The sequence below is a fragment of the Salmo salar genome, chromosome 05 (assembly GCF_965601325.2).
Source record: "Salmo salar chromosome 05, fSalSal1, whole genome shotgun sequence".
NCBI lineage: Eukaryota > Metazoa > Chordata > Actinopteri > Salmoniformes > Salmonidae > Salmo > Salmo salar.
In genome coordinates this window covers 39,228,996-39,245,919 of record NC_138295.1, presented here as the reverse complement: position 1 = coordinate 39,245,919, position 16,924 = coordinate 39,228,996, and the positions used below count along the sequence as shown (strand labels likewise).

General features: G+C 47.5%; 2 protein-coding genes across 2 annotated transcripts in view; both read left to right on the top strand.

Moving 5' to 3' along the window:
• Positions 1-16,924, top strand: part of jakmip1 (janus kinase and microtubule interacting protein 1) — a 47,171-nt gene that overhangs the window by 6,870 nt on the left and 23,377 nt on the right. Inside the window, exons 2-12 of the mRNA XM_014199943.3 lie at positions 7,085-7,388; positions 7,866-8,198; positions 8,562-8,723; positions 9,527-9,736; positions 9,961-10,077; positions 10,266-10,412; positions 11,657-11,809; positions 12,490-12,552; positions 15,110-15,238; positions 15,891-16,019; positions 16,246-16,329. Coding sequence (XP_014055418.1) covers positions 7,233-7,388; positions 7,866-8,198; positions 8,562-8,723; positions 9,527-9,736; positions 9,961-10,077; positions 10,266-10,412; positions 11,657-11,809; positions 12,490-12,552; positions 15,110-15,238; positions 15,891-16,019; positions 16,246-16,329 — 1,683 coding nt within the window. The 5' untranslated portion in view covers positions 7,085-7,232. The remainder of the gene's footprint in view (positions 1-7,084; positions 7,389-7,865; positions 8,199-8,561; positions 8,724-9,526; positions 9,737-9,960; positions 10,078-10,265; positions 10,413-11,656; positions 11,810-12,489; positions 12,553-15,109; positions 15,239-15,890; positions 16,020-16,245; positions 16,330-16,924) is intronic.
• LOC145879517 (uncharacterized) lies at positions 12,580-16,267 on the top strand. The gene is made up of 4 exons (XM_082975208.1): positions 12,580-13,564; positions 15,110-15,238; positions 15,891-16,019; positions 16,246-16,267. The coding sequence occupies exons 1-2, from the start codon at positions 13,456-13,458 to the stop codon at positions 15,139-15,141; spliced, it is 141 nt and encodes a 46-aa protein (XP_082831334.1). The 5' UTR covers positions 12,580-13,455; the 3' UTR covers positions 15,142-15,238; positions 15,891-16,019; positions 16,246-16,267.

The following is a 16,924-nucleotide window of genomic DNA, read 5'->3' as shown; positions in this document are numbered from 1 at the left end:
GTTTTTTTATGACCCAAAACACCCCTCCAGGCTGTGTAAGGCTATTTAACCAAGAAGGAGAGTGATGGAGTGCTGCATCAGATGACCTGGCCTCCACAATCACCTGACCTCACCCTAATTGAGAGGGTTTGAGATGAGTTGGACTGCAGAGTGAGGTAAAAGCAGCCAACAAGTGCTCAGCATATGTTTGTTTCTTCCCTCATAAAACAACACAGCTTCCCGTTATTACATTCCTGCTTTTCCCTGGACCATAAACTTCCCCAGACACACAGTGGTGATGGGGACGAGAACATCTGTTCCAGGGATGGCAGATGTGAAGTGGTTGTTTGATGCGCTACTGGGCTGGAAGACGAGACCCCATGTCAGTGTGTGTGTGGGGTGGGGGGGGGGGGGGGGGGGGGGGGTCATGCCGTTCACATTCCAAAACATAGATTGCAAAATGCATGGAGTTCATATTGACAAATTCACCCTGCAATTGAGCACTAATCAAAACAACACTCACAAACACGTATTGAGCTACAAGCTGAGCCATGCTTCTCATCCTGTTGGTATTGATTGCACAATTTTATTTTTCACCAAACATGGTATAACCCTTCGCTGATCGATCGAAACACAGCATTTTGAGCATAGCTTGTTGGCAGACTCTGGTTAGGAATGAACGAGTCGGTGTGTGTTTGTAAATAGATGTTAGTAAGAATACAGATGTGGTTTTCTTTGTGTATGTGTGGCTGTGTGCAATGTCCTCTCCTTTCTCTATCTCTCTCTGTGTCTCTCCGCTCTCTCTCTCTGTGTGTGTGTGTGTGTGTGGGAGAATGAGAACAGCTTTCCTCTCCACTCTGCTGCGTGACATCATCATAGCAACAGAAAGGATGGAGGTGGGAAAGTAGGGCAGAGTGGGGGGAGGAGGCAGAGGGGGTTCAGTGTGATTGCCCCTCTCCACCTCTCTCTCCATCTCTTCCTGTCTTCCTGTTTTCACTCAGTGTGTGCCTGTTCATTCTGTCTATCGGTGTGGTAGAGCGCTCCCCTGCCCCTCAGCAATGCATTTCTGACTCAGTCATCCTCGTCTGAGAGAGATGGTCTCTAGATAAAGAAATAATGTAGTGTGTGTGTGTCGAGATGTCTGAAATCCTCCGGGAGACACTTTCCTCCTTCACAGGGTCCTTTTTAATGTGGGAGGAGTGAAGTTTAAGAGCACGAGTTGCCTTGGTAACAATTGCTGCCATCTGTGTGAGTGGTGTGCGGGAGGGAAAGGATGGCGTCGCCTCCGGTCTTAATGCTTCATCTCCTTCATTTTGAATGATTTATTTATTACTCAGCAGAACGGGAAGGTTACTGGGTTACGCTGGAACACTTCCTTAGCCTTATGAGTCTAGAAAGAGACCAAGTCCATTCTCAATGAGGGTACTGTTTATATTCTGTCATACTGTCTCATAAAATAACTTCTCACATCTGCAGCACAACATGGCTACCAACCGCATTATAACTGCGAAGAGGAGGGCAGAAGGTATCTAAGGAGTGGGGATGGATTTGGGAATGACCGACGCAAGGGTGGGTGGTTTGAGGAGAGGAAAGAGGCCAGCGAGGGTCTGAGGATTAGATGTGGACTCCCTCGGATGGCTGAAGAGGGCTTTATTTCTTTGTTTTTATTTAACCTTTATTTAACAAGGCTTGGGGAGAGGAGAGACTGAATAATTTGTAGTAGTCCCAGACCATTCAATAGTAGTCCCAGACCATTCAATAGTAGTCCCAGACCATTCAATAGTAGTCCCAGACCATTCAATAGAGAGTTCTCTCGGCTGCAGTGGTAGTAGTAGTAGTAGTAGAGGGTTCTCTCGGCTGCAGTGGTAGTAGTAGTAGTAGAGGGTTCTCTCGGCTGCAGTGGTAGTAGTAGTAGTAGTAGTAGAGGGTTCTCTCGGCTGCAGTGGTAGTAGTAGTAGTAGTAGAGGGTTCTCTCGGCTGCAGTGGTAGTAGTAGTAGTAGAGGGTTCTCTCGGCTGCAGTGGTAGTAGTAGAGGGTTCTCTCGGCTGCAGTGGTAGTAGTAGAGGGTTCTCTCGGCTGCAGTGGTAGTAGTAGAGGGTTCTCTCGGCTGCAGTGGTAGTAGTAGAGGGTTCTCTCGGCTGCAGTGGTAGTAGTAGTAGTAGTAGTAGTAGTAGTAGTAGTAGTAGAGAGTCCTCTCGGCTGCAGTAGTAGTAGTAGTAGTAGTAGTAGTAGTAGAGGGTTCTCTCGGCTGCAGTAGTAGTAGTAGTAATAGAGGGTTCTCTCGGCTGCAGTAGTAGTAGTAGTAATAGAGGGTTCTCTCGGCTGCAGTGGTAGTAGTAGTAGTAGTAGTAGAGGGTTCTCTCGGCTGCAGTGGTAGTAGTAGTAGTAGTAGAGGGTTCTCTCGGCTGCAGTAGTAGTAGTAGTAATAGAGGGTTCTCTCGGCTGCAGTAGTAGTAGTAGTAGTAGTAGTAGAGGGTTCTCTCGGCTGCAGTAGTAGTAGTAGTAGTAGAGGGTTCTCTCGGCTGCAGTAGTAGTAGTAGTAGTAGAGGGTTCTCTCGGCTGCAGTAGTAGTAGTAGTAGTAGTAGTAGTAGAGGGTTCTCTCGGCTGCAGTGGTAGTAGTAGTAGTAGTAGAGTGTCCTCTCGGCTGCAGTAGTAGTAGTAGTAGTAGAGGGCTCTCTCGGCTGCAGTAGTAGTAGTAGTAGTAGTAGAGGGTTCTCTCAGATGCAGTAGTAGTAGTAGTAGAGTGTCCTCTCGGCTGCAGTAGTAGTAGTAGTAGTAGAGGGCTCTCTCGGCTGCAGTAGTAGTAGTAGTAGAGGGTTCTCTCAGATGCAGTAGTAGTAGTAGTAGAGGGTTCTCTCGGCTGCAGTAGTAGTAGTAGTAGAGGGTTCTCTCGGCTGCAGTAGTAGGAGTAGAGGGTTCTCTCGGCTGTAGTAGTAGTAGTAGAGGGTTCTCTCGGCTGCAGTAGTAGTAGTAGTAGAGAGTCCTCTCAGCTGCAGTAGTAGTAGTAGTAGTAGTAGAGAGTCCTCTCGGCTGCGGTAGTAGAGAGTCCTCTCGGCTGCGGTAGTAGAGAGTCCTCTCGGCTGCGGTAGTAGAGAGTCCTCTCGGCTGCGGTAGTAGAGAGTCCTCTCGGCTGCGGTAGTAGAGAGTCCTCTCGGCTGCGGTAGTAGAGAGTCCTCTCGGCTGCGGTAGTAGAGAGTCCTCTCGGCTGCGGTAGTAGAGAGTCCTCTCGGCTGCGGTAGTAGAGAGTCCTCTCGGCTGCGGTAGTAGAGAGTCCTCTCGGCTGCGGTAGTAGAGAGTCCTCTCGGCTGCGGTAGTAGAGAGTCCTCTCGGCTGCGGTAGTAGAGAGTCCTCCCGGCTGCGGTAGTAGAGAGTCCTCCCGGCTGCGGTAGTAGAGAGTCCTCCCGGCTGCGGTAGTAGAGAGTCCTCCCGGCTGCGGTAGTAGAGAGTCCTCCCGGCTGCGGTAGTAGAGAGTCCTCCCGGCTGCGGTAGTAGAGAGTCCTCCCGGCTGCGGTAGTAGAGAGTCCTCCCGGCTGCGGTAGTAGAGAGTCCTCCCGGCTGCGGTAGTAGAGAGTCCTCCCGGCTGCGGTAGTAGTAGTAGTAGTAGTAGAGAGTCCTCTCGGCTGCAGTAGTAGTAGTAGTAGTAGTAGAGTCCTCTCGGCTGCAGTAGTAGTAGTAGTAGAGAGTCCTCTCGGCTGCAGTAGTAGTAGTAGTAGCCTTCCCTGTAGCTCAGTTGGTAGAGCATGGTGTTTGCAACACCAGGGTTGTGCGTTCGATTCCCACGGGGGGCCAGCACAGAAAAAAAATGTAGGAAATGTATGCATTCACTACTGTAAGTCGCTCTGGATAAGAGCGTCTGCTAAATGACTAAAATGTAAATGTAAAATGTAGTAGTAGAGAGTCCTCTCGGCTGCAGCAGTAGTAGTAGTACTAGAGAGTCCTCTGGGCTGCAGCAGTAGTAGTAGTAGTAGAGAGTCCTCTCGGCTGCAGTAGTAGTAGTAGTAGAGAGTCCTCTCGGCTGCAGTAGTAGTAGTAGGAGAGAGTCCTTTCGGCTGCAGTAGTAGTAGTAGGAGAGAGTCCTCTGGGCTGCAGCAGTAGTAGTAGTAGTAGAGAGTCCTCTCGGCTGCAGTAGTAGTAGTAGGAGAGAGTCCTCTGGGCTGCAGCAGTAGTAGTAGTAGTAGAGAGTCCTCTCGGCTGCAGTAGTAGTAGTAGGAGAGAGTCCTTTCGGCTGCAGTAGTAGTAGTAGTAGAGAGTCCTCTCGGCTGCAGTAGTAGTAGTAGGAGAGAGTCCTTTCGGCTGCAGTAGTAGTAGTAGGAGAGAGTCCTCTCGGCTGCAGTAGTAGTAGTAGGAGAGAGTCCTCTCGGCTGCAGTAGTAGTAGTAGGAGAGAGTCCTCTCGGCTGCAGTAGTAGTAGTAGGAGAGAGTCCTCTCGGCTGCAGTAGTAGTAGTAGGAGAGAGTCCTCTCGGCTGCAGTAGTAGTAGTAGGAGAGAGTCCTCTCGGCTGCAGTAGTAGTAGTAGGAGAGAGTCCTCTCGGCTGCAGTAGTAGTAGTAGGAGAGAGTCCTCTCGGCTGCAGTAGTAGTAGTAGGAGAGAGTCCTCTCGGCTGCAGTAGTAGTAGTAGGAGAGAGTCCTCTCGGCTGCAGTAGTAGTAGTAGGAGAGAGTCCTCTCGGCTGCAGTAGTAGTAGTAGGAGAGAGTCCTCTCGGCTGCAGTAGTAGTAGTAGGAGAGAGTCCTCTCGGCTGCAGTAGTAGTAGTAGGAGAGAGTCCTCTCGGCTGCAGTAGTAGTAGTAGTAGAGAGTCCTCTCGGCTGCAGTAGTAGTAGTAGGAGAGAGTCCTCTCGGCTGCAGTAGTAGTAGGAGAGAGTCCTCTCGGCTGCAGTAGTAGTAGGAGAGAGTCCTCTCGGCTGCAGTAGTAGTAGTAGAGGGTTCTATCGGCTGCAGTAGTAGTAGTAGTAGAGGGTTCTCTCGGCTGCAGCAGTAGTAGTAGTAGTAGTAGAGGGTTCTCTCGGCTGTAGTAGTAGTAGTAGTAGTAGTAGAGGGTTCTCTCGGCTGCAGTAGTAGTAGTAGTAGTAGTAGTAGTAGAGGGTTCTCTCGGCTGTAGTAGTAGTAGTAGAGGCTTCTCTCGGCTGCAGTAGTAGTAGAGGCTTCTCTCGGCTGCAGTAGTAGTAGTAGAGGCTTCTCTCGGCTGCAGTAGTAGTAGTAGAGGGTTCTCTCGGCTGCAGTAGTAGTAGTAGTAGTAGAGGGTTCTCTCGGCTGTAGTAGTAGAGGGTTCTCTCGGCTGTAGTAGTAGTAGTAGAGGGTTCTCTCGGCTGTAGTAGTAGAGGGTTCTCTCGGCTGTAGTAGTAGTAGTAGTAGAGGGTTCTCTCGGCTGTAGTAGTAGCAGTAGTAGAGGGTTCTCTCGGCTGCAGTAGTAGTAGTAGAGGGTTCTCTCGGCTGCAGTAGTAGTAGTAGAGGGTTCTCTCGGCTGCAGTAGTAGTAGTAGAGGGTTCTCTCGGCTGCAGTAGTAGTAGTAGTAGTAGTAGTAGTAGTAGAGGGTTCTCTCGGCTGCAGTAGTAGTAGTAGTAGTAGTAGTAGTAGTAGAGGGTTCTCTCGGCTGCAGTAGTAGTAGAGGGTTCTCTCGGCTGCAGTAGTAGTAGAGGGTTCTCTCGGCTGCAGTAGTAGTAGTAGAGGGCTCTCTCGGCTGCAGCAGTAGTAGTAGTAGTAGTAGTAGTAGTAGTAGTAGTAGTAGTAGTAGTAGTAGTAGTAGTAGAGGGTTCTCTCGGCTGTAGTAGAGGGTTCTCTCGGCTGCAGTAGTAGTAGTAGTAGTTGTAGTAGTAGAGGGTTCTCTCGGCTGTAGTAGTAGCAGTAGTAGAGGGTTCTCTCGGCTGTAGTAGTAGTAGAGGGTTCTCTCGGCTGCAGTAGTAGCAGTAGTAGAGGGTTCTCTCGGCTGCAGTAGTAGCAGTAGTAGAGGGTTCTCTCGGCTGCAGTAGTAGTAGTAGAGGGTTCTCTCGGCTGCAGTAGTAGTAGTAGTAGTAGTAGAGGGTTCTCTCGGCTGCAGTAGTAGTAGTAGAGGGTTCTCTCGGCTGCAGTAGTAGTAGTAGTAGTAGTAGAGGGTTCTCTCAGCTGCAGTAGTAGTAGAGGGTTCTCTCGGCTGCAGTAGTAGTAGAGGGTTCTCTCGGCTGCAGTAGTAGTAGAGGGTTCTCTCGGCTGCAGTAGTAGTAGTAGAGGGGCTCTCTCGGCTGCAGCAGTAGTAGTAGTAGTAGTAGTAGAGGGTTCTCTCGGCTGCAGTAGTAGTAGTTGTAGTAGTAGAGGGTTCTCTCGGCTCCAGTAGTAGTAGTAGTAGTAGAGGGTTCTCTCGGCTGCGGTGGTAGTAGTAGTAGAGGATTCTCTCGGCTGCGGTAGTAGTAGTAGTAGTAGTAGTAGTAGTAGTAGTAGAGGGTTCTCTCGGCTGCGGTGGTAGTAGTAGAGGGTTCTCTCGGCTGCGGTGGTAGTAGTAGAGGGTTCTCTTGGCGGCAGTAGTTGTAGTAGTAGAGGGCTCTCTTGGCTGTAGTAGCCCCACTCCCAGACTGCCCTGGCCAGACAGAATTTCATGCACGATGGAGCCTGTAAGCGGATCCCATTGAGAGGAATTGGATTATGATAAATGGCCGGAGAGCTGCCAGTGTGCTCTTTGTGGGTGTTGAAATAGTGTGTGTCTGTGTGAGCTCTGTGGATGTTGAAATGGTGTGTGTGTGGATGTTGAAATGGTCTGTGTGAGCTCTGTGGATGTTGAAATGGTCTGTGAGCTCTGTGGATGTTGAAATTGTGTGTGTCTGTGTGAGCTCTGTGGATGTTGAAATGGTGTGTGTGTGTGGATGTTGAAATGGTCTGTGTGAGCTCTGTGGATGTTGAAATGGTCTGTGAGCTCTGTGGATGTTGAAATTGTGTGTGTCTGTGTGAGCTCTGTGGATGTTGAAATTGTGTGTGTCTGTGTGAGCTCTGTGGATGTTGAAATGGTGTGTGTGTGTCTGTGTGAGCATGTGTGGGTGTTTCTAGGTCTCATAATAGAATGTTTTCCTCAAGCTACACTCTGCTGGCCTATGATTTTTGTTTTCACATTACTTACCTGTTGTTCTTATCGCTCTCTGCAGGACAGACAGGGATCTTCAGCCAGTGATGTAGACAAGGATGATGAAGTTACATAGGGAAGGCTGTGTGGGGAGGAAGAGCATCGCCTGATTCTCCTCCACTTCCTCATCCACTCTGAGTCGTGCCCTCTGATTGGGTGGCCGGAGCACGATGTCATCGACCACACCCACCTCAGCCCCGCCTTCCAAGAAGACGCGTGGGAAGGAGAGGACGGAAGTCATGGGCGACTTGCCGCAGACAGCCAATGAGGAGCTGAGGAGCAAGCTGATGGATTTCCAGATAGAACTGCAGCAGGAGAAGGGCAAGGTAGGCCCGCCCCCTCTGACAGGATGAGGATTATACTGAGGATGATTATATGATTATCTGATGCCTATACAATGATACACTGTTAATTATAAACTGGGTGGTTCGAGCCCAGAATGCTGATTGGCTGACAGCCATGGTATATTAGACCGTATACCACTGGTATGACAAAACATGTATTTTTACTGCTCTAATTACCTTGGTAACCAGTTTATAATAGCAATAAGGCACCTCGGGGGTTTGTGGTATATGGCCAATATAGCGCGGCTAAGGTCTGTATCCAGGCACTCCGCGTTGCGTTGTGCTTAAGAACAGCCCTTATCCATGGTATATTGGCCATATACCACACCTCCTTGGGCCTTATTGCTTATTGATACTATTAGGAAATCATTATCACTCTCTCTTTTTCCTATTTCCCCTGCAAACCTCTCCTCCCCTCCCCTCTCCTCTATCCCACCCTCCTCTCCCTCCCCTGGGTAGGTCTCTAAGCTGAGAGAGCGTCTCCAGGAGCAGAGGCAAGCCAGGGAGCTGGAACAACACAAACACACGGTGGTCCTCACCGACCTCCGCGCCAAACTGCACGAGGAGAAGCTCCGCGAGCTGGCCGCCGCTCGCGAGTCGTTGGCACGGCAACACGAGTTGGAGCTATCACGAACCATTAAGATCCGCGACGGGGAGGTGCAACGGCTCCAGGGGCTGGTCCATGCGCTAAGGGACGGGGCGGCTGACAAACTGAAGAGCGCCCTGCTAGGAGAGGCCCGGGAGGAGGCCAGGAGGGCCTTCGATGGGGAGAGACTCAAACTGCAGCAGGAGGTAGGTGTACCTTGGAAATCAACTTGAATCCAACTTGCATTGTTGTATTAGATTAGTCATTTTTTTTCCCATGGTCAATCAGAATCATAGCCTGGTTTAGGTTAGGCTACTGCAAATTCCTATGACTACCAGCTAGACTCCTTTCACAGGTAGATGCCTCTTGTTTTCAGTATAAGAAGTTTGACTGTTTTAGTCTGGTTTTTGAAAGTTCTTATATAAAGAAACAGAGCGTCTTCTTTGTTTCTGGACAAGCAGAGTCATATGACATTACTATCTCCTGAATCATCTTAATTGCTTCAGGGTCCCAGTACTTGGAAGTGTATATACACTCTAATTGTGTCTGTCTGTGTGTGTTCCCCTCAGGTCATGAAGCAGGAGACGGCACGGAAGCAGGTCGAGGAGGCTCTGGCTAACGCACTGCAGGCAGACAAGGCCAAAGCAGCCGACCTCCGAACAGCCTACCAGCAGCACCAGGATGAGATCAACCGCATCAAGAGAGACTGCGAGAGAGACATCCGAAGGGTGGTGAGTCGACCATAACATGGCCGCCACACTATAACCCGATCACAGAACCCCTGATTGACCCCTGATCCTAACCCACATCAAACAAGACCATGTGAGAGACGACATGATTGTCTGGTGATGAGTGACCTGAAAGTTAACCAAATTCCAAACCAATAATAAACCATAGCTAAGTAAAACTGGAATTGCCCTCAAACAATATACCGATTCCTCAGATCCTGTACTGCTGAGTTCCCTGTATGCACGTCCCTGTATGCGCTCGATCTGATCATTAGCTTGAATTGCACTGTATCCTATGTTGATCTCCAGTTCTATTTCACACAGTGTAGTTTTGCTTTTCAGAGACCCAGGGTAGCACAGATAACACACGTCGACTGTTGACTACAAGACAGAAGAACACAGCATGCTAGCACAGGGCTGTAAAAGATGGATCTCTAACCTGTTTTACAGCCAGGCCATTTGACTAATATCATTTTACAGGGATAAGGAGAGGGAAAGGAAGCGAGAGTGAGCGGGCAGTACGATGAAGACAGGAAGAGAGAAGGGGGAGTGTGAACTAGGATTCATGAATGAATTACACTCAACGACGTTGGTGTCGCGTAATTGTTCGTTCACTCGTCTGTGGTTGGAAAAGAATCAGCTGTTGGTGGAGGAAGGGAACAATGGGGTAGAAAGAGAGCGCAGGTCGGGTTGAGGCTGACGAGTTCCAGAGTGAACGTTAGTTACTATCACTATCTCTCTCCCCTTCTTTCTTTCTCTCTCATATCTCTCATTGTCTCCCTCTCTCCTCCTCCCATCTTTCTTAGATGGATGAGCTGAAGGGGAAGGACCGTGTGGTGTCTGCGTTGGAGAGGGAGCTGGGGGTGCAGGCAGGTTATGCCCAGAAGCTCCAGCTGCAAAAGGAGGCTCTGGACGAGCAGCTGGGCCAAGTCAGGGAGGCAGAGAGGCACCACGGCAGCCCCAAGAGAGAGGTGGTCCCTACCCTGGGGGATACCCAGGACTATATCAACAACCAGGTGAGGACAGCCCCATTTAAAATACACACAGGCAAGCACACACTTATGCACAAACACAAACCAGGTGGTCAACTCATTCACACATTGTCTTTGTTTCTAATCATCTCCCCAATCGTCTGTCTCTCTGTCTCTCTGTCTCTCTGTCCTCTGCTGTCTCTCTGTCTCTCTGTCTCTCTGTCTCTCGCGTCTCTCTGCTCTCTGTTCTGTCTCTCTGCGGGGGGGAGGAGGTGGAAGATCTTCGGGATGCGAGGAGGTTCCAGCTGAAGATAGCTGAGCTCCACTCTGTTACCAGGAAGCTGGAGGACAGGAACGCACTGCTGGCAGATGAGAGGAACGAACTGGTGAGGAACACACACCTACACGTACACAAACACACACAGAAAATAACTTGGTGGATACCTGACCATTGTAGGGGCGTTATGGGGACGTATGGAAACGTCATGGGGACATTGAAGGGATGTTATGGAAAATAGGTCTACACATCTCATCTGTCACTATTTCTCTTGTTTTCTCCCTCCATCTCTGTCAGTTGAAGAGGGTGCGTGAGGCAGAGAGTCAGATGAAGCCCCTGTTAGATAAGTATAAGAGGATGTCGAAGAAGAACGATGACCTCCTGCAGACTCTGCAGCGCATGGAGGAGAAACTCAAGAACCTCAGCAGAGAGAACGCAGAGATGGTGAGGGAACCAGAAATATCCTCCTTTGTCTACTTTCCTTGTCATGTCTCCTTCATGATGGGAAGAGGACACCATTTGAAAGTATTTGGACCATGGTGTTGATACATGTAGCAGGAGTATAGCCTATGCTTAGATATTTATGAATGAATTAAGAGGAAACTATACTGAACAAAAATATGAACGCAACATGCAACAATTTCAAAGATTTTCCAGTGTTACAGTAAGGCCCATGGGTGGGCCTGGGAGGGCATAGGCCCACCCACTGGGGAGCCAGGGACAGCCAATCAGAATGAGTTTTTCCCCACCAAAGGGCTTTATTACAGACATAAATACTCCTCAGTTTCAACAGCTGTACGTGTGGCAGGTCTCAGATGATCCCGCAAGTGAAGAAGCCGGATATGAGGGTCCTGGGCTGGCCTGGTTAGAAGTGATCTGGGGTTGTGAGGCCGGTTGGACGTACTGCCAAATTCTCTAAAATGACGTTGGTGGCGGATTATGGTAGAGAAATTAACATTAAATTCTCTGGCAACAGCTCTTGTGGACATTCCAGCAGTCAGCATGTCAACTATAGACATCTGTGGCATTGTGCTCTGTGACAAAACTGCACATTTTTAGAGTGGCCTTTTATTGCCCCCAGCATGAGGTGCACCTATGTAATGATTCTTTTTAATCAGCTTCTTGATATGTCACACCTGTCAGTTGGATGGATTATTTTGGCAAAGGAGAAATGCTCCCTAACAGGAACGTAAACTAATTTGTACACAACATTTGAGAGAAATAAGCTTTTTGTGCATATGGAACATTTCTGGGATCTTTTATTTCAGCTCATGAAACATGGGACCAACACTTTACATGTTGCGTTTTTATATTTTTGTTCAGTATACATTGTCCAGTAGGTACCATGTGAGATTTGTAATTGCTCTGTGAAATGGAGGGAAAGGGAGACCTCCAGTGGACATCTGAGAAAAAGCATCAAGATGATTAGGTTGCAGCATCTGTGTGACTGCAGTATTTGCAATTCTCCTTGATTACAAAGTCACCTTGCACAACTTAAAGTTACATTATGTTTCAGGTAATCCTGTCTCTCTCTTGACCTAACTGCTCGAGTTGCCTAACCCTGAGAATGTCTCTCCTCACTCCCTCTCTCTCTTCCCCTTTCTTTCTCCCTCTCGCTCCTCCCTCCCTCCCTCTCTCTCTCTCTCTCTCCCTCTCTCTCTCTCTCTCTCCCTCTCTCTCTCTCTCAGAAGGAGAAGGCGCACTCTCGTTCCCAGCAGCCCCAGCAGCTGAAGAGGCCTACCTCCCTGACAGACCTAAGCCACGCACACGAGGAACAGGAAGTGGAGTTCCTCAAGCTGCAGGTTGCCGAGCAACGTGGCATCATCGACGAACTCACGCAGGTTAGGGAGACGGACACACAGACATTCACACTGCAGTTTATCTGATCTTTAAATCACCTGAGCTTCCAAATAACAGGGCACTGACAGATCCTTATTGTAGTGAGATTAGTGAATCAGGCAGCCGACTAGCTCATAAACAAAGAGGGGGCCATTTTGTTGAATCTTACCAGAGTACATTGAAACAGTAGGATAAAATGGGTGCCGTTAGGGTCAGTGAACTGTTCGGTTACATGTTGGTCGTCTGTACACCTGGGCTGCCCTCCAGACCCTCACCAGCCACCCACCCGCCACCCTCTCTCTCTGTTCTAATCACCTTAAATCAGAGCCTTGCTGATAATTCACACATTTGCATGATGTTCTGCTGGCTCCTTGCCTCTGATTTAAGGTGTCGTACACACAACTCTTTGTCATAATCTCTTGACCCTGCTTCTCTTGAGAATCCTACTCGTCTCACTTTTTTACCATGGGTGCATTTTGACAAGCCTAAATCGCACCGTATTCCGAATCTGTCTCCAGTAATTCACACGCAGGGGATGATAGATGGCCTAGATTAGTACAATTAGTTTGGTCAGGTTAAGGATCAGTCCCACATCAAACAAAGCATTCTCATACATACTGCACACAATGCATGTGGTACAAGCTGTAAATCATAAGCTGTCCTCTGCTCCTTTTTGCCACAGGAACGTGACAGACTGATGCTCTACAAAAATAACCGAAGAAAAACCCTCAAGCTACCACCTAAAGTAGGACTACTGCTCCATTTGCCCTTCTGTCTGTGTGTTTCTGTTTGTGTACGCGGGTTTTTGTTGTTGTTGTTTTATAGCACTAGGCGTTTCTTTGTTGTGTTCTCTGTCTCTGGTCACACACTGTTGATCCAGTGGTGTTGTCACTTAGCAACTGTCTCTTCCCATGATGCTGACGCACTGGTTCTGTGTAATTGGGCTCAATTGGGCTCAATGGGGAACTATGTGTGTTTTTTTGAGTTGTCTTTGTGTAGTTTGTGTGCGCGCAACTGTGTGACTGTGTGTTTATAATTGGGCTCATAGGGGAACGATGACACCTGTTGTTCAGCTCAGAATGATAGGTAGATAAGGTGTTGATGAGGAGGCACGATTAGCGCAATTGGGCTGGGTTCTCAATAGAGTTTGCGGAGTCAGTGATGTATGTTAAGAGAGAAGGTGACGGAAGATTCAACACACTCCCTGCATCTATAACCGGAGCTAGCCATTGGGACTCGCACTCTGAAACGGAAAACGGCGATTGGAACGCTCCACTCTCAAACTGGGAGGGTTATTGAGACTATTGCTCTCAAACCGAAAACGTCAATTAGGACTCTCAAACTGGCAATGGAACAGAACACGCTTATGGAAAGAGTTTGACTGGAACGGAAAAGTATTCCACTGCTACCCCGCAGGCCTGGAAACTGGACGATCTTTAATATAGTTTTCTTTTTCCCCTGGGAGGAGTGAATGCTAGTTAACGCTCCTCTCTCTCGCTCCGTCTTTGTCTGCGGAGTGCGCGACTGAGACACGGTTGTGCGTCAGAGCTCAGTGCTCGAGGACTGGCACGTACAGTGTAGATTGCCTCGGAAGGTACTAGATTTGTCGGGGGGGTTCTAGTATAACAGGTTCTAGTATAACAGCAGTATGTATGAGTACTTCCAGCTCATCCTCTACTTCTCCTTCTTTATCGGCCTGTGTGCTATGGTCTGTCTCTACTTCTCTGGTTGTCAGGAGATGACCTACAAACACGACGGTAAGGACTTTATTGTAGTATAGTAACCATTTGAGCTGTCTCAGTGGATTGGACCTGAACACAACGGGAAGGATACGGTGTTTTTAAATAATGTTGTTGAGTCTATAAGATCAATGGGAGGGACGAGATTAGACCTTTCCTTTTTTAGAGAATATTGTGAGGAGAGTTTTGGTTTCGTAATCCGATGGTAAGGAATATGGAAGTGATTCTTCCGAGGTTGATGGACTGTCTACAGTCGCTGGTGAAAGTCCACACACCTCTTGCACAGCCTTACATGTTGTTTTTTTCCCCTACCGATCTTCACAACCTACTCCACACTTTCAAAGTGAAAGAAAAATATTAGAACGTTTTTCCAAATGTAATAAAAAAAATCAGAGTTAATAATTGGTGGAAGCACCTTTCCCAGCTGTGAATAATTTTAAATACGATTCTACCAACTCTGCACAACTCTTGGGGCAACATACTGTATATCCATTGTTTTTGACAAAATTGCTCAAGGTCAGTACATTTGGTTGGGGATCATTGACGGACAGCAATATTCAAACCTTGTCTCTGATTTTCCCACAGATCTAAGTCCAGACTGAGATTGGACCATTCTGGAAGATTCAACACCTCTTGAAAAGCCATTCTGGAGTGTCTTTGGCATTAAAATTTGTGTAATTTTACAGCTGAAACATGTAATTGTCTCAGGGTTTTGGTTTTCAGAATTCTACAATGGGTTTTCCTCATTCTTTTTACCTGGGCTTTGCTCCTTTCGTATTTATTTTTATCCTGATAAATTCCTCAGTCCCTGCCGACGACACGCATATGGTATGCTGCCACCACAATACTAGACAATACAGAGGGTTTCACTCTGTGTTGTGCTATATTGGATTTGAATACCTAATCCTGGGATAGAGTTTTATTTTTAAGGTGAACAATTACACAAAAGTTAATGCCAATGACATGGCTTTCCAAGAGGTGTTGAGTGTTCCTGAGTGGTCCAGTCTCAGTCCTGACTTAAATTTGCTTGGAAGTCAGAGACAAGCTTGGAATATTGCTCTCCGTCAATGATTCCCAAACAAAATTTCCTGAGCTTGAGCATTTTTGACAAAAACAATTGATATACTGTATGTTGCCCTCAGAGTTGTGCAAGGTTGGTAGAATCTTATTCAAAATGATTCACAGCTGTAACGGTTCTTCCACCAAGTATTAACTCTTGTATTGATTGCATTTCTTCACACTCATCTCCATTTTGTATTAATAACAACAACAACAAAAAGTTTAACTTTAAAGTATGGAGTAGGTTGTTTAGATCTGTAGGAAAGTGTAATCCCTTTTTAGATTTAATTTTAAGGCAGCCACATCTGATTAAGGGATGGGTAGACTTTCAGTAGGCACTATGTGAGTGTTCTGTATAATATTGGATGTGTGTTTTTGAATTTTCTCCTACCATTTTTGTGAGTGTGCAAATCAATGTTACAGATCCTCTCTCCCCCTTGCCGTCCCCCCCCCCCCCACACCTTCTCTCGCTCTCTCTCTCTCTCTCTTTCTCTCCCCCTCCAGAGGCATGTTGTGGAGACGTATTTTGGATTTGACGAGGAGTCTCTGGACTCTGAAACGTCCTCTCTGACCTCTTACATCACTGACCTCACAGACCGTACCCCCGCTACACCCGAGGAGGACCTGGAAGACGTAAGTGTGTGTCTGTGGCCTTTACTCAATTGGATTTGCTCAACTCCTGCATCCTCTCTCCTCCGTCCTTTCTGGCATCCTTTTGAAATTAAATAACTCTCCTTCTCCAATTGTGCGTCATCAGGCAAATCATCTTTACAGGGTGGAATCCCAAAATACATTTCTAAATTGCTGAATAAATGTAGCTGGTTGTGCAAGACATTTTCTAGATAAAAAGGATAAGTAGCATATCGTTTTTAAATGTTTGCATGCGTTACTCATTCAAGAAAACAGTAGCTGATTTTAAAGGGGCTGTGGCAGATTTCAAAACTCAGGTAGGATACACTTGTGCTTCCTCACGAAAAGGAGACTATTGAAGAGGTGAGGACAGTCTTCCGTTAGCCTATTATTGAATTGACACTCCTAGACCACTCATTGGTTTCCAGGTCACGGAAGAGCGATAAGTGAGAAAAGGGTTGTGTGTTTGTGTATTTGCTGTTTAGCAGTGGTGTAGTGGTAAAATAAATTGGTGTGTAAACGCTGATGGCCCTTCTCACTGAATAAAGTAACATTCCCTATATTTTCAATGCATTTTTCAGCTGTAAGTAAGTAAACGCTTGCGCAAATTTAATGGTGTTCAGGTGTGTGTTTGACCCCGTCTCTGTTCCTCCAGGGTGTATCTCGTGAAGAGGCAGAACTGAGGTTCAGACAGCTGACCAGAGAGTACCAGGCTCTCCAGCGGGCCTACGCCCTCCTGCAGGAACAGGCTGGGGGGTCGCACGACGCTGAGAGAGAAGCCAGGGTTAGTAGCTTTAACCTTTAACGCCTACCTCCTCATAACCCCTAACACCTTCCCCTAAACTCTATCCATAAACTCCTGATGTGACCATCACTGTCTCAAAACATGAGGAGTACAAGATTAACGTTCTTTGGTGTTGAAGGGCTGCAGGATGTAGAGGCTTTTGTTCCAGCTCAGCACTAACTCGATTCAACTAATTTGACTCTGGCCTCTGTACCTGGTCCCGCAGAACCGTGAGCAGTTGCAGGCGGATCTAATAGGCTGCCAGGCAAAGATTGGCGACCTGGAGAAGGCATTGGCTGAGAGGGGGCAGGTAAAAGAGAAAAGGGGCGGGGAGAAGACTGGGAGGTCCCTGGCTGCTCCGCTCTCATTGACCCTGCTGCTTGTCTGTCTGGGGGCTTTGTTTTTGGCCTGGTGCTACGCCGACCGGATCTGCTGCAGAATCCTGTGATGACGCTCTGATGTCACAAGTCTGCCCTATTTGCATGCTCCAACCATTGTTGACAGTTTTTTTTCCAGACCTTTTTATATAGTCTATTTTCACTGGAAAAGAGCGAATCGGCATTAATCTACACATGATCAAATTGATTGAATGTTACGTCATGCCAAACAAATCCACCAATCATACCAAATGACACCATTTACAGACATGACTATGACAGACACGAGGTTGATAAATGTTTGTTTTTTTATCACATTATGTGGAAATCATCTTATTACAATCCTCTGTAAAGATATGTCAATTTGATTATTTCCATGTTTTAAGCAGTCACATTTGTAAAATCACAGAGTGAAATATATGTAGTGAAGAGTATCTGGATTTGGGGTCAAAACCAATGTATACCAAATGCAGATCACATCATTGTTCAATCTGATTGTTGAATGCTCAGAATGATTTCATTAGACTG